The 15,861-nt window shown below is 34.3% G+C and overlaps 1 protein-coding gene across 2 annotated transcripts in view; it reads right to left on the bottom strand.

Moving 5' to 3' along the window:
- Window positions 1–15,861, bottom strand: part of EPHA3 (EPH receptor A3) — a 356,820-nt gene that overhangs the window by 109,413 nt on the left and 231,546 nt on the right. For both annotated transcript variants that reach the window (XM_074333229.2, XM_019745445.3), the window contains exons 4-5: window positions 13,829–13,984; window positions 12,757–13,092 (exon numbers count right to left, since the gene is read on the bottom strand). In XM_074333229.2, the coding sequence (XP_074189330.1) occupies window positions 12,757–13,092; window positions 13,829–13,984 (492 nt within the window). The remainder of the gene's footprint in view (window positions 1–12,756; window positions 13,093–13,828; window positions 13,985–15,861) is intronic.

Here is a 15,861-nt window from a genome sequence, read left to right on the forward strand (position 1 = left end):
GAAAAAAGGTTAAACTATTACACATAATTTGGCATTATCTGTGAATTCAAGGTAAATCTGTTTTGTTGGGCAGCTTCCCTGAGCTGCTGATGCTTGCTGAAGTCTCTTGGCAGCTGGCCCTTGCCTGCCTTTTCTTGGCCAAACTAATCAATTTCATGCTGGTTTCTTAAAACCTTTAAGATCTCCTACTAAACTGAGAGCTCCTTGATGATAGTAGCCACATCTTAATCATATCATCATTTTATCCACAGTGAATCCAGCATACCGTTTCCCTGAAAATAAGACCTAGCTGGAAAATCAGCTCTAATGCATCTTTTGGAGCAAAAATTAATATAAAACCCAATCTTATTCTACTATAATATAAGACCGGGTCTTACATTAATTTTTGTTCCAGAAGATGCATTAGAGCTGATTGCCCGGCTAGGTCTTATTTTCGGGAAACACGGTAGTACCTGGCTCATACTAAATGCTCAGTCAATGCTTAGGGAATGAAAAAAAGCCATTAATCAAATGCGTTATTTATTGCCACAGAAAATCAGGGACAGCTAAAAGTTATTTTGATCTTCAAGAGGACACTTGTTGCTCAATGTTCCCAATGTTCATTAAAGATATTAAGTACCAAGTACTGATCCCTTATAAGTAGCGAGCTCTGTAAATGCTTATGTGGGCATTTGTTCTTGTCTTCACCACATCTCAGTGTAGGTATAATCTTTACTAAATAGATAATCAAGATTAAAACTATCCAAGTTTACATAATCTAGCAAAAAAGAGACTTTATTCTCTCAAATCTGTTAGACTTCAAACACTTTCTAGAACTTTACTCTTTGTAGATCTTTATATTCTTCTTGACGTGTGTATACACACACACACACACACACACACACACACACACAGATATACAAACACACAGGCACATATGCATACCTAAGTAATAAATTGTAAAACCTAGCTCTTCAGCTATTTTATATGGGGTCTTTACCAAGGAAATCTATCTACAATAATAAGAATGTATTGAAGTAGTTTATAATGGAAACATATCTCAAGTAAGATTAATGAGATTCATTTTTTAAGCTCTTCAGAAAATTTCAAATTAAACCAAATTCTTCAACCATGTCAATTCAAATCAGAAAAGAAATACGTTATTTCAGATGTCAACTATGAAAAGCCTTTTTAAAAACATTTTAATTAAAGGAAAATAAAACAAGCTTTATTTAATGAAAAAGAAACAGAGAATCCAGTTCTTTGGCACATTGGAATCCGCATGAATAACTGTGACATACACTCCCTCTTAGAGGATATACATATAATTATCCTCTATAGATGGACAAAGATGAATAAACTCTGCCCAAAAAGTATATTCAAATAACATGATGAACCAAACAACTAAAAGTACACGAAATGTAACTTTATAATGAAGCATAATTATTTTTGGGGCATTTAGCATGCTCTCTTCTTGTAAATATAGTGACTTTACTAAAATGTACTTTAAAATAACTGATATTCTAATGATTAAAAGTTTGGCATCTCCTAAGTAAGTGCAAAATCTTTGTTTTATGTCACAACATGATCTCTGCTAAAAGTTTATTATTTTAACTCTATCCATAATAATTGTTCAAATATTCTTTTGCCACATAATTTCTTTATACATATGTTTTGCTTGACTACCCCTTTACTATTCTTACCAATCCCTTATTTTATAGATGCCTTTGGGTCCTGTCCTAGCCTGAGTCTCAGAGTTATAGACCAGTATATTCAACTGCCCATTAGACACTTCCAATAGACCTTCTCATGGGCACTCAACTGCAGGCTCTAAGTTAGTAATATACATAATACATATGTGTATGTAATGAATAAAGCAAGGATGGCTTGTCTTAGTGAAGGTTGTTACACATCACATATGTGAATTGTGAAAAAATTGGAGCCTAAACCAATCATATCACATCACATCGTCACATCAAAGTAGGGTGTTTCAGAGCTTGACCTCACACATTTTAATATTTATTATTATTATTATTTTTTAATTTTATAAAGAAGTGTCGATTTCCCTTAGATAGAGCAAGATCAGCATGCTTATGCTGGAAACAGGGCACAATACTTAAGCACTTCTGCAGCCACATATTCTCTCTCTCTCATTTTATTTAGTCCTCATGACAATCTGTGTGTAGTAATTATTATTGTATCTATTTCAAAAAGATACAAAAACTCCAGTAAGTTTAGTCTAATAACTGCCTTAAATTCTTTTTTAAACAAATTTGGGAATAAATGCATAAATAAACCAAATTTAAAAATTAAAAAAAAAAAAAGTCAACTATTCAGTAGTAGCACCTGCATTTACAACTAGACTTCTGATAGCTCTTTTCTCCTCTTTTGACACACATTCCAGAACTCCCTACTGTAACATACAACCTCCCCTTTAAAACTATTTCTTGGACAAAATTGTGACCAGAGACAGATTTTATGTCTGTTGGTTTGTTGTAATTTTTAAAAAATTTTCCTACTGGAATAAAGAATGAAAACCAGGAAAAGGCAATTTCTGGGTGGTAACAAATTGTCAACATAAATGCTTTTAAATTAACATTAAGTGCAATATTTCAAATCTACTTTAGAAGTTTAGGGTTTCTGTTATTTGGTTTGGGCAAGAAAGATTTGGATAGTTAACTTCCCAATAAAGCAATTCAGATTTTAAGTATTATTAGCATTCCCCAAATCATGTAAAATTTTTATTTCAAAGAAAAAAAATCATACAACCTATGTTCCAGGCAGCCAACATTGTACAGTTATATGGTAAACATCTTTATATATTTCTTTGTTCGGCTTTACTTATATTTTGTGCAAAGCCTCTCCTTCCTGAACCATAAGAAAAATAATACATTATAACAGTAAAGAACAGAAATTTTGGAGTTGTGTAATCATGGACAAGACATCTAACCACTTACAGTTGTATGAAATTGTAAGGATTGAATGATATAATTATGTAATGGATTTTAATTCTGTGCCTATCATATCAAGAGGACTTAGGTTAGCACTTATTACTGATGAAGTGTGTGGGGTAAGAAATGTGAGCTTCCCATCTTTTAGCCTTGACACGCTTTGTCTTGGTGTGGATATTATATAATTTTAGGGTCCCTGTATGTGAGGGTGCATACTCATAGTTCTTTTAATTTGGATACTTATTGCAACAATTTTTGTGGCAGCTGGCAATAAAGTTCCTTGCGGAAGGGGTGTCCTTTTTTCAATTCTGGCAAGGTGCTATATTGATAGGATTAGAAAGTCAGAACGTTGGGCTATATCATAGTTATTAACACTGAGATAATACCTTTGGAGATATTGTTGTATAATAAAGATGGTATTATGAAAGGCTGGCCAATGGTAGTAGATTTTTGCTTTTGAGAAGAAAGCACCTGTTCCTTCTAAATATTTGTATTTGTTCAATTTCTCAATTATTTGTACGTATTCATATTGCAATTATTCTCTAAGGAACTTCTATATTTAACTTTACAGGAGTAGAGCACATTTTTACAGTAAGTTATATAGATACAGATATTATTATCTTTACTGTGTGACTAAAATTGTTCTGTGTGGGAAAAATAAGAATAACAATTATTTGTATTGAATAAATATTTTTTTGCTCTTGGAAAAATGCAGTGCAGATGGCACAAGTTAGTATTAAATCTTTCTTAATATGTAGGTGTTTAGTTAACACCATATTTCCTCCTCTAATTGGTTGTTGATATTCCTGTTCTTGGGAGCACTCTTTAGGAGAAGCTATCAGGAAAAGAGTAACCACAATCCACCTGGCACATGTCTGCTCATTAATTGCAGTGGTATTAAGGATCAGGAATGAAGATGGGATGAGAATTCAGTAGATCCTGGAAGCCCGCAAACTATCTCCATTTGCTGGTTCTCCATCGGTTTTGGTTTTAAGCTCATGTAAATGTTCTGAATAGCTGTCAGGACAATATATGTTTCTGCTTTTGTTCAGCTTATTGCTCATGTTGTAGATATATACTATGCCTCCATACCATGGTATGATGGTTGAAAGGCGGCATTAATGTGTTAAATGATGTGGAATGCTTCAGGCACACTGTGACACCTTGTGCAGAGTGATATTGCCAGGTGCACAGGTATGGGCCTCAATTTCAAATCAGAAAGAAAGAGGCTAAATTACTACACAAGGAAAATGCACCACGAAAGTTATATTGTATATGTCCACTTGTATTCTCTGGGACTGGTTCAGACCTCACTTGTGTGTTGAAAGAAGTAAAAGGTTGAGGTTAATTCTTAGGGTTTATTAATCATACCAGTGAAAGAAGGGGGGATTCATCAGAGTACATTACTAGAATCTTTATTTTTTTTCAGTTGATTTTCATTATGTTTAACATTCTGATTTTCTACGCTGATGCTGTAAAATGCTTTCCTTCACATCCTGAAAAAAAACTCATGTAGTTTCGTCCGGTGTCTAGTTTCCTTCCAGGGTAGATAATTACATGACAGCATACATTTCTGTAGAAAATACACCAGTATGTGTCCACAGTTTAATAGCAAATCCAACTTTGCATCTTTTCTACCTTTATTTCAAAATGTTTCCTTCTTCAGAATTGCTCAAGACTGCCTGGCTGTCTTTGACATGAGGCATTCCTAGTCATATTCATATAAGCTATTCCTAAATCCCAAGGCAGATACATGAAATATATTTCATCATCAGGAATATAAGAGATTTAGAAAAATCTACTTTATCAACGTTAAAAAAAAAAGTGGATTCTAAACTTTGCCAAAGGGCTCTGATAGTCTAAGATTCATTTTTTAAAAGTGTGTATTGTTTATTCAAGATTTAGTAAAGATATCTATTTCTTTTTCTACTAATGGATGCTATTATTTTGTTTTGTGAAATAGTCCATGAAACCATAGGTGGAAAGCTTCTAAAACTGTTTATAAGACGTGAGTTGATATGTGTACTTAAAGGCTAAAAAAAAGATATTGATTGATTAAAATTATACTGGTAATGAAGTTCTTAATTGCAGACCCAAAATCACAAACACACAAAATAAACTTAATAGGAAAATTATGATTTGGGTTTCTAGTTCAGTTCTCTTATATGATGGATAGCAATTTGCGACCAAGAGGGAAAAAAAGGGATTTGTCTTTGATATCAAATTCAGTGCACGCTAGAGATCATTCTGTCTAAAGCTGAGGCAGGTATGTTTTTATTATGTCATAAAGTCTCTAAGGTGCTATCCTCCTTTGAATCAATTCATGATCTTTCAATAGGAAATCTAAATAAAGTGAAATTGAATTCTCTTGGTTTTAAATAACATTATTTACTGATCATTTTCAATGGGGTGACAACTGTGAAATTCCTAGAGCAATATCATGCACCTTAGAATGTCCTACCAATAAGCTTTGGTTCCCTTTCCCTTCATATTGTTAATTTACAGAAAATGATTCGTGTATTCATTATTATGGATAGGAACTATACTATAGATAGAAACTGAACATAAACAGATTGTCCATTTGTTTCAGCTAAACAGACATTAGTGGAACAATTGACAGAGTTGACTAAATATGCAGATGAGATCATAGTATGAAAAAAATGGAAATTCACACTGAAGTATATAGGAGTAAAGAGGCATAATACCTGCAATTTACCCTCAAGTGGTTCATAATTATTATCTATATAGAGAGAAGATGGGGGTGAGAATGATAAAGTAAATGTAGTAAAATACTAACTTTTAAGAAATCTGAGTAAAGGTATATGCACATATTATGTAGTATGGTACTATTTTGTAACATTTTGTAACATTTTCATACATGTGAACAAATCAAATTTTATGGTATAAATTATATACATACTCCATTAGGGTAAATTAAAAGGGAGGGAAAGGTCCATTCAGTCCGTGGAAGTACAGGAGTCAGGATAATCTTCATAGAGAAAAACATAAGTTTAAATAGAACTAGAAAAAATATATTAAAAATATGCTTGCGTGGAGCACAAATTCAAGGTTCAAGGAAATGTTGAAAAAAGGTAATACTGGATCGATCCCAGGACTCAGAAAATGGAGGGAAACCTCTTCAACTAATGTAAATTGAGAGAAAGACAAGGCCATTTACCCAAGTCTCTAGCTACAGTTGTTTAGTTGACTGCAGTGCTCCAAGGCAAAACCGTCCTAAGACTGATAGTACTTCAACATTAACAATCAAGAATCCAGGCAGGAAAACAACAAAAATTCCTAAAACATATTTCGATTCGAGTTTACAGCTCAAAATTTTTAAATGCCATTTTAGACTTGAAAAAAATAATTGCAGGTAACGCTAATACTCATTTAAATCAATGATGTCATTTATTGCATTCTTTCTTTATAATTTAGGCGTTCACATGTGAAGAATTATATTTTTTGACTCTATTCCCTGCTCTTTTCAAAATTAAGTTTCTTAAAATACAGATTAAATTAGGTTACTCTTCCATTTAATATGTGTATCGGTATTCAATATCCCACAATCTAACATTCAACTTGCTTGGTCTTCCTTGGCTATTCAAACTGATTTATTGTTACCCCTTAATAAGATCTATCTCCTCTGTTCAGCCTAGCCTTCCTATTACCCAGGGAACTCAGCTCCAATGTTGTGATTCATGTGCTTCCTTTTTTTTTATACCTGTCTAATTTACTTCTATTTTTCAAAGTACATCTAAACTCTCCTCTCCAAAGTTTTCCTTAAAATCTTTAACTGCCACTTCTTAACTCATTGAATTACACAGTGTCTTGTGCCTGTTTATTAGATTCATGTAAATTAAAAAAAAATTTATACTTAGATTATAAATGTATATATGGCTGGGGCATATATTACATAAACATTAAAGAGGTATTTAAATAGATTTGCTGATCCATTGGCTTTTTTTTTTTTTTTTTACAAATATCTAGTGGAAAGAAGATGCTGGGCAGTAGAATATTTTTATTTAAATTAATACATTTTAGTTCCAACGCTGTTTTATCTTGGAATATCAACATAATTAAAAGAGAACTTTATAATTTGTGGTTTTATTAATTTATAAATGTTATACCCAGGATTTTAAAACTATACCACTAAATGTAGAGAAAAATGTATGAGGATCCAAAACAATTCCAAAGAAAACTCAGTAACATATAAGAACTTCTTAAAAGTACAATATGAAACAAACATGATTCTAAGTGTTAGAATCTGGAAAACTGGAGGAAATGGTGGTCTTATCAGTAGAGAGGAAAAAAAATAAGGTGAGAAAGTGGTTTGAAGGAGAACACATTTTAATTTTTCAGTGAGTAAAATTTTCTGTAAACATTCATTCACTCATTCATTAATTCAGTAAACATTTGAGTGATTACAAGGTGCTAGTAGTCGTTGCTCTAAGTCTGAGAAATACAAATGTGAACATCAGACATGGTCCATGCCCTCATGGAATTTACGTCCTTCTTAACAATTTAACATAAAAACACACAGAGGAAATTATTCCTGTTCTCAGGAAAGAACTTGCTCTTCAGTGAGGGCAGAAACAAAACTCTGGTAAGAATGAGAGAACAAAAGGAGAAATAAGAATTACTTTTTTAAAAAAGTCTAATTTTATCTTGAAAATTAGGAGAAAAACAGGATGAAATCTTGGAGTCTATTTGTAATGAGGGCATGCACTTAGGAGTATATTGTTATTGCTACTTTTGTTACTTCATTATTTTGTCTTCAAGATGAAGGAAAACCTGTGCAATGTAAAAGGCAACAAAAAACAGCCAGGAGAATCCTTGTTAAAGATGCTGAAAGGGGAGGAGATTTGTTTGACAGCACATTCTTTACAGTCAGGAATCAATGGGAGTTATGGACTACAGAGCGGGGAAATTAGATTTAAAGAAGGTGGGGCATTGCATTTTCTTTTCCATTTTAAATGTTATGGTCTTATTAAATTAGGAGGGTGTAAAAGGGAAAACACTCCGGTGTGTCTCCTCTCCTCTCAATACTCCACTCACAGAACATTTCACTTCTGGTCACTGAAGGTGTAGGGATTTTCCCCACACAAGCAATTGTGCAACACTAGCCAGGTGTCCTACAACTTCATTCTGTTCTGACACCATCTATCTGGAGTTAGCATCTGATCCCACAGGTTAAGGGCTCAGTCTAACCAGACCACCATTGACCCCCTTTCAGATGCAAATCTCAAATCCAGGTTGTGGTTCTGACCCACCAGCTATAAAAAAGGGGATTCCCAAAACTTCCTCCTCAGGGTCAATTAATTTGCTAGAGCAGTTCATAGAATCCTGGCAAACATTTTACTTACTAAATCACCAGTTTATTATAAAATGGTACAACTCAGTAAAAGCCAGATGGCAGAGATGCACTGGGCAAGGTATGGGACAAGAGGCACAGAGATTCTATGCTCTCTCCAGGCATGTCATCTACCTGTATGTGTATATGTTTACCAACCCAGAAGATCTCTGAATCCTCTCCTTTAGACTTTTAAGGAGGCTTCATTATTTAAGCATGATTAATTGAATTGTTGGCCATGGATGATTGAACTCTACAGCAGTGCTCTGCTGCCCCGGAAAGAGGGGACTGTGGGGGACGGGTACAGAAAGTTTCAACTCTCTAATCACAGGGTTTGGTTCCACTGGCAACCAGCCCCCATCCTTAGGGGTTTTCCAAATGTCACTTTACTCACATAAACTCAGGTGTGGTTTAAAGGGGTTGTTATGAATAACAAATGCACCTTTATTGCTCTTATCAGTTAGGAAATTCCAAGGGTTTTGGGAGCTCTGTGCCATAAACTGGGACCAAGACCAAATGTATATTTCTTATTTTAAATCACAGGATCACAGAGTGAGAATTGTCTGTGGAGAATGAGGGAGTAAAAAATGAGATTAGGTTTGAGGAAGACTGGAGATGATAAGGAAGATCTTTGCAGAATACCCCTCAGAACCTCTGTGATATATAAGAAGCAAGGACCAAGTTTATTATGGATGGCATAGGTTGTAGCAGATTTCCCAGCAAAGGCTCCCTCTGTCTCCAAGGCAGCGTGATATCTGTAGCTACCTGCATGAATCACAGGATGGCAGAAAGAAAAGAAGTTGAAAGTGCATTGGAGTTGGGAGACTTAAGCGGAAGTTTGATCTCTTGATGAAATGTTGAAAAACCTTCTCATATCTCAGTTTCTTCAACTGTAAAATGGGGGTGGGAGTGGACCTCAAAATTGAAAGCCCACAGATTCTCTGTTACTACTTCCTATTCTGGTCTAAGATCATTATATGTTATAGGATAGTGGGGGAAAAGGCAGATTTTATGATGGCGATTCAGAAAAAACAGACACACATATTCCACTAATGCTCCAGAATGATTGTTTCCGGAACTGACAGGTAAATAGACGACAAAGTCAAGGAAGAAAAAACAAACTAGAAATGTATATCAAGTTATAACTTTACAGATTATTGTTTTGCCAGCTGCAGTTCTTTCTGTGCAAGCAAAACTGATGGATTCATAGTTACAATCTTTATGTAGAGACATGCTTTTTATCTCACTGACATACTTTGTGAACGTATTGAATGCTGAGAACTAGCATCCAAATTTACAACATAATCTGCTACAATTTAGAAAATATCTTATCATGTGGTAATCACATGGCTTTTACAATATAATCAAGAGAAATATCAACAAACTCAATTTCACAAACTAAATTAAAAGGGACACATTCACATTTCCCCTTTATGTCATATCAAAGATAGAGAGACTAGGAGGAATTTAAACACCATGGCATCATATCTGACACAGCCATATCTTTCTAGCGGTGTGGAGTTCATTTTTCAAGGCTACCAGTCCATTAACCTTCACAGGAGCAAAAATAAAGCAAAACAAAGAAACACGCTCTGGAGAAATGCATTACTTCTAATCTTGTTTATATATCTTACTGTGGAGATTTGAAGATGGAACAAAAACCTCTACCTTCCCAGGCACACAAAATAATACCTACACCCTGAAATAAATATATAAGAAGCCTAGCAGTGCATATTGTAGAAAAGTTTGTGATTGGAAAAAAAAAAATGAGAGTAGGGTTAGGGAGAGTAACTGATATCATCCCTGTTGAATCTCTGTCTCGCCCTGTGATTTGTAACCAGCAGGGCCAAAGCATCAACCCCATTTATTTTTTAACGTCTTAACCTTCTCTGGGTTGCCACTTTACCTAGATTCATTCACTGTATATATCTGAAACCATTGGTCCTGATAAATGCATTGTCAGAAAGCTAGAAGCTCGTGATTAGATAGGAAATAAGGAGATCCTTGCTTATTTTTATACGTTTCTGTTTGACTTAGGACATAATTATAATACAGATTGATGCTCCCACTTTAAACCAGGTAGTAAATCAGCATGAAATATAGGATTTGGAAAGCCATTTGCCACATAATTATAGTTTCTTAAAATTCCTGTGTTCACTGAATATGAGAAGCTATAATCATGTGATACATAGCAATAGCATTACGTTTTTTTTACTTTTTCTCCCATGGAAGATAAATAAACTTAAGTTACAAAATTTTAAATATTATTAGTTACAAAGTTTAAATATTACTAATTGAAGCAAAGCAAAAACATATGTTAGTCTGGGATCTAGCTTCAAGTGGGAGAAATTACCATTTTAAGAAGCAAGATTTAAATAATGATTCAGTGTACTTCATTTAAAAGTCATGTCTTTTCCACAAATAAAGTTTATTTATCACCATGAGACCTCTAAAAGAATAAACTTTGCATTAATAGAGAGAGTAGAAGTAGAGTGGGAACAAGAGAGGGGTTTGGAATTAGATAGAGACACATTTGAGCATGGACTCTGTCAAGGGTTATATTAAAAATATCCATCAACTGGCATGTCAGGAATATAGACCCCTCAAAAAAGGAAGGAGTTCCAGCAAAGGGCCTTAGAAATCCCTTTTATGACAGGATTTATCCTTTTGGTTGCTGGATTGGGGGTGGGGGGAGCAGATGGGATGGACCTGAGATGCTGAGTTTAAGATTTTGCTAGGTTACTTGAGATATTAACCAGAACAGATGCATTTCTATACTAACCTGCAGAAGTAGTTACAACCACTTCTAACCAGTGTAGAAGTAATACAAAATTTTAACAAGCAGCAGTCATACTGGTGCAGACATGCTGAATATTAGCCCTGGATGACACCTATTAATTGTGTGCCCTTGGTAGCTTAACTAACCTTACTGAGCAAGCCAAGGGAGAGAAATGATAGTGACTTTTTTTTTGGCTAGTTATTTGGTGGCTCTACAACCTCTTCTGGCTGATGAGAGAACTTCGTCATCTCTCCATTCCCTTTTCCTAAGGCATCCAGTATACATATCCTCAGAGCAAAAGGCAAAACCCACTAGAGAGCATAGGGATTTTCACAATGTCAGCCAAATGCAGAGAAGAAGCAGTTTACGCTCAATCCTGACTTCCAGCTCAGTGGTGAACCCACCTGGGAGCTGACTAAAGAATCTGTAGTTCTAGTTCAGTATTCTCAGGGAGCATTCCGTTTCTTCCTTTTCGCCCTTTTTGGCTCCAATGTTTATTTGTTTGTGTGTAAATGAAAATTATATCTTTGAATTGAACTGTTTGGAATGTATCCCTAATTATGATATCTTATAGCAACAATTAAGCACATAAATATCTATCAGCTTAACTTTGCACAGCTTTGTTAGTTCCAAAGGAAAACTATTTATTCATCACAGTAGTCAACATTGGAGAAATGATTGTTTTATCTCAAAGAAGTATCATTGGTATCTCTCTGTATACTCTGTAAAGTATAACACTTCTCTATGTTTGAGAAAATCACAACTAAAATCCCATTAGTAATTTTGAACACCACAGTGTTAAAAATACATAAAAAAAATTAAAGAGTTATCAGAGAACTAGAAAACACATAGAAGATTTAATGAGTGATTGAAAGAACAAGATGTACTAACAGTAAAGGGAGAGGTGGATGTAAGATAAAGAAAGATGAGATGTTTGTTTGCTTGTTTAATTTTTCCATTCCATATTAAAGGGCCTTGACTTACTACCTGCCAATGCAGCTTTTTCTTTTTTTTTAATTGGGAAAAGATTGTCAGTGAAAAAATAAAGTAGGCAAAAGGCAAAATCACCTAACAATTTACCCCAGGACATTTTTTAGATCAGTGCTTCTAAATGTTCTCCCCCAAGACCACTTTTCATTATTCTTCTCCACAAATTTCATATTTAAAAATTTTAAAAACGCTATAGCTATTAAATAATATTTTTTTCTTATTTTTAGTTAATCAGAGACTTATAACTTTCTGAGCTATAAAAATCAGAGCTTCTGAAAATCACGAAATAACTGAATAATTGTATCAAAAATCTGGTATAACTGTAACTAAGGTAAAGATATTTCTAATTTTAAACATTCTACATAAACTTTTCACAGCTGAGTTTCAACATCTGTTAAGTTTTTTGAAATCTGCATGTTTCAAGGTACCCACAAGTACTATCTCCAGAGCCCCAAATATTCAAATATTCCAAATTGAGACGCAATGGATTAAATCAGTTTTAAATCATCTAACATATGATTCATTATCAACTAAAAAATTACATTGAGTTATTTAATGTACCACAACTACCTAAAAGTGATAGAAGAGAAAATCCTGGAGGTCTTTCAAATCTTGTTTTCCTCCACCCTTTTTTTTCCACTCTCTCTGTCAAAACTGTTGCTTAACTCTGAGATGGCAGGAGTAGGAAGAGTCCAGCATGTACTTACCCGCCTGATTGGTTGTGATGCTGACTGCAGCAAACTGTCTTGGTGGTGAGCTCAGCTCTGACACCCCGTTCACAGCATCAATTTCAAAGGTGTAGTTAGTGTGTGCCAGCAGGTCTGTCACTGTCACCGTGGTATTGGTGAGTCTGAACTGTCGAGGGAGGAAGCGGACATTTGGGCTGCATGGCTCACACTGTTTTACATTCCACCCACATTTTTTACATATGATGTTGAAGGTAACATCTTTCCGGCCTCCTGTGTCCAGGGGCCAACTCCAGTCCAGGATAACCGAGGTCTCGTTTATATTAGAGATAACATTTCTTGGTGCAGATGGAGGTCCTGCAAAGTAGTTCAACAAAGATTAATGAGCCTCACTTCTGGTTTCCACTACAAGGGAAATAGATAATTTACAATGGAACTGAAAGAGGTAAATAACCATCTTGTCTTTATTATACACTTTTAATTCATCCTTAGAGGATCCATGAGATTATAGACACATGGATTCAAGAGCACTGTTCTCTCAAAGCTGCGAGTGGGGGAGTTTCCCCTCAAGGTTGAAGATGCATTGAGAAAATCCAACAAAGGAATTCACCACTAAATTCAATACCCTTGTGAATAGTTATGCAAACTTTAGCATTAGTTTTATAAATCTTAGTCCTTTTTCCCTATGACCTTTGACCAACATATAAAGAGAGGGAATAGAAATGTAAAAACACAAATCCCATGCCTATAACCTCCCCTCTCCTGTCAAATATAATGCAAAATCTAAAACAAGATGTAGAAAATTGTCTTTCTTTCTGGGGCCCTATGGTAGGAAGTGCTTTAAAAATTAATTCATTTTGCGTGATAAATGTTGCATTTGTGGTGAGCCAAGCATGAAGAGTGAAGCAGAGAAAGCTTTCAGTTTGCACATGGATAACATAAGGAAATGGGCCAAATGATTTAAAAAACAAACAAACAAACAAATAAATAAAAATAAAGCTCAATAACAAGACTAAAAACAACAAAACAAACAAACAAAAACAAAACAAAATAAAACAAACATGGAGGCATGGGTTGCAGCAAAACTACTCACGGGTACAAGCCATGGATGGAGGGTCTTTGTCTGCTCGGAAGTAATTATTCTCACACCTGCAGTTCACTGAACCATCTTCTTGAGTAGAACTGTGAGGTGGGCACTTAGCGCACTTCATATTACCATCCAAAGCCTTGTAGAAACCCGGTTGACAAGCTGCAAACAAAATGACTCTTTTAAAATTCTGTGGTCATTTTGAAAACATATTTCTAAAAATATGTAAAACAGATTTCAGGATGTTAGAGCACGCATTCACTATGAATAAAAATTCATTTCTTTCCTTCCAGCATTTACAGAAGCAAATAATGTGGCCCAGTGTAGTTTTTCCACATATACATTTGAATTTGCACCAAATGTTAAAGAAAGAAAAGAAAAAAAGACTTAGATTATTTTGGCAATAGAGTGTGATGAAATTTCCAGCTCATGTTTTCACAGCTTTACTTGGCATTGGAATATTTGGGGAGAAAATAAAGCAAAGCCATGTCATATGTAGCCATTCCCTTTTTTAAACATGATACGATGTGTACACTGTCTGCACTGCAGTTAGCACTATATTACTCGCTACTTGTTTTCTAATTGGTTTCTGTGTGTACAAGTTTATCCCTACAAACTATAAACAACTATAGGAAGAAATCAGTCTTTGTCTATATTTTTAAGAGTCTTGATACATGGTTCTCATGAGCTGTGTTTTTTTTTTTTTTCCTGCCTTGACAGTGTCATTATTTTATTTCTGTGGTAGTGGACTAAAATAAAAATTGTAATATATTTCCTCATCTGTATCTCAAATACAGAAGGAGGTACAATTTATATTTAAAATGTCATAACTTTAAATTGTTATCAGATTCAAGGTTTTAAAAATAACTCAATAACTCTATGTTCTCTTCTTTTTTTCTGGCCATATCTCCGAATGATGTGTTTTTTAAGCCCAATAAACTTGTTATCAAATATTGATTTCAGCTCCCTCTGTTATCTTATTTTCATTTAATCTGATATAAAATTCAAAATGCTGCACTGTTTCATTTGTCCATTTTCATAATTACATTAAAAACTGAAATCATTGTGAAAATCCTAGCAAGAAGTCCCTTGATATTCTTTTCAGGAAGTAATTTGGGGTCTAATTTTTCAGTTTCTCCAGAACACTTTTTGGAAATCAATAATATCTTAAATCTCTAAAACTCAGTTTCAGTGTTACAGTGATATTTGATGACTTAAAGCACTTACATATAGAAAAGGCTCTATAGATTATATTTATCATTGAGTTCCAGAATTTTCTTATATCAACTCATATTGTAAATGACACATTATTTACATTCAAGTAAAACCTGTGTGGACAAAACTTTTATGATCATTAAATGCATTTTGAAAGATAACACATTTATATATATATATATATATAATAGTGTATCTTCCTCCTGAACGTTTCTTGGGAAATGCACTGCCAAGACAAACATTTAGAATGACTTAAAATGATTGCAATCATTAATTAAGTTTTGCTGTTTTCTAGTTCCTACTAAGAATGGCTGCTCTGGGACCATGTTACATTAAATTGAACAACTTTTGGTGCCACATTGAGAGCCATTCAAATAAATTCTCTTGCCCTAACTAAACATGGATTAGGATTATGAAATTCTGAATATTGTCTGTAAGCCTTGGTTAGAAACTTCTGCTCATGCCTCCTGTTATATTGCCTCAGAGGAAATTATATAAGGTATAAACAAACTATACACTTAACTTCTGGTTTCACTTTAGCTCATCACAAAGTGCTTTAGAAAGGGGGGCACTGCTCAGCCTTGCGAGAGATTAAATTACAGTGTTCCAATGTGCTTTGTTATTTTGTTCGCTTATAAGTTTATCTGTGTGTCTTTATTTGGAGATTTCATGAGTTTTGCGTCATTTAGCATAAATTTATTCACTAAACATGCAATCAATTTTTTGTTACTCTTCTCAATAAGTATACTATGTGATAATTAAAGGAAAGACAAGACAGTCATACAATCACTTCTTAGATGCAGCACTATCCTACAGGACTTCTG

The sequence above is a fragment of the Rhinolophus sinicus genome, chromosome 17 (assembly GCF_057876585.1).
Source record: "Rhinolophus sinicus isolate RSI-liver-muscle chromosome 17, RSI-T2T, whole genome shotgun sequence".
NCBI classification, from domain to species: domain Eukaryota; kingdom Metazoa; phylum Chordata; class Mammalia; order Chiroptera; family Rhinolophidae; genus Rhinolophus; species Rhinolophus sinicus.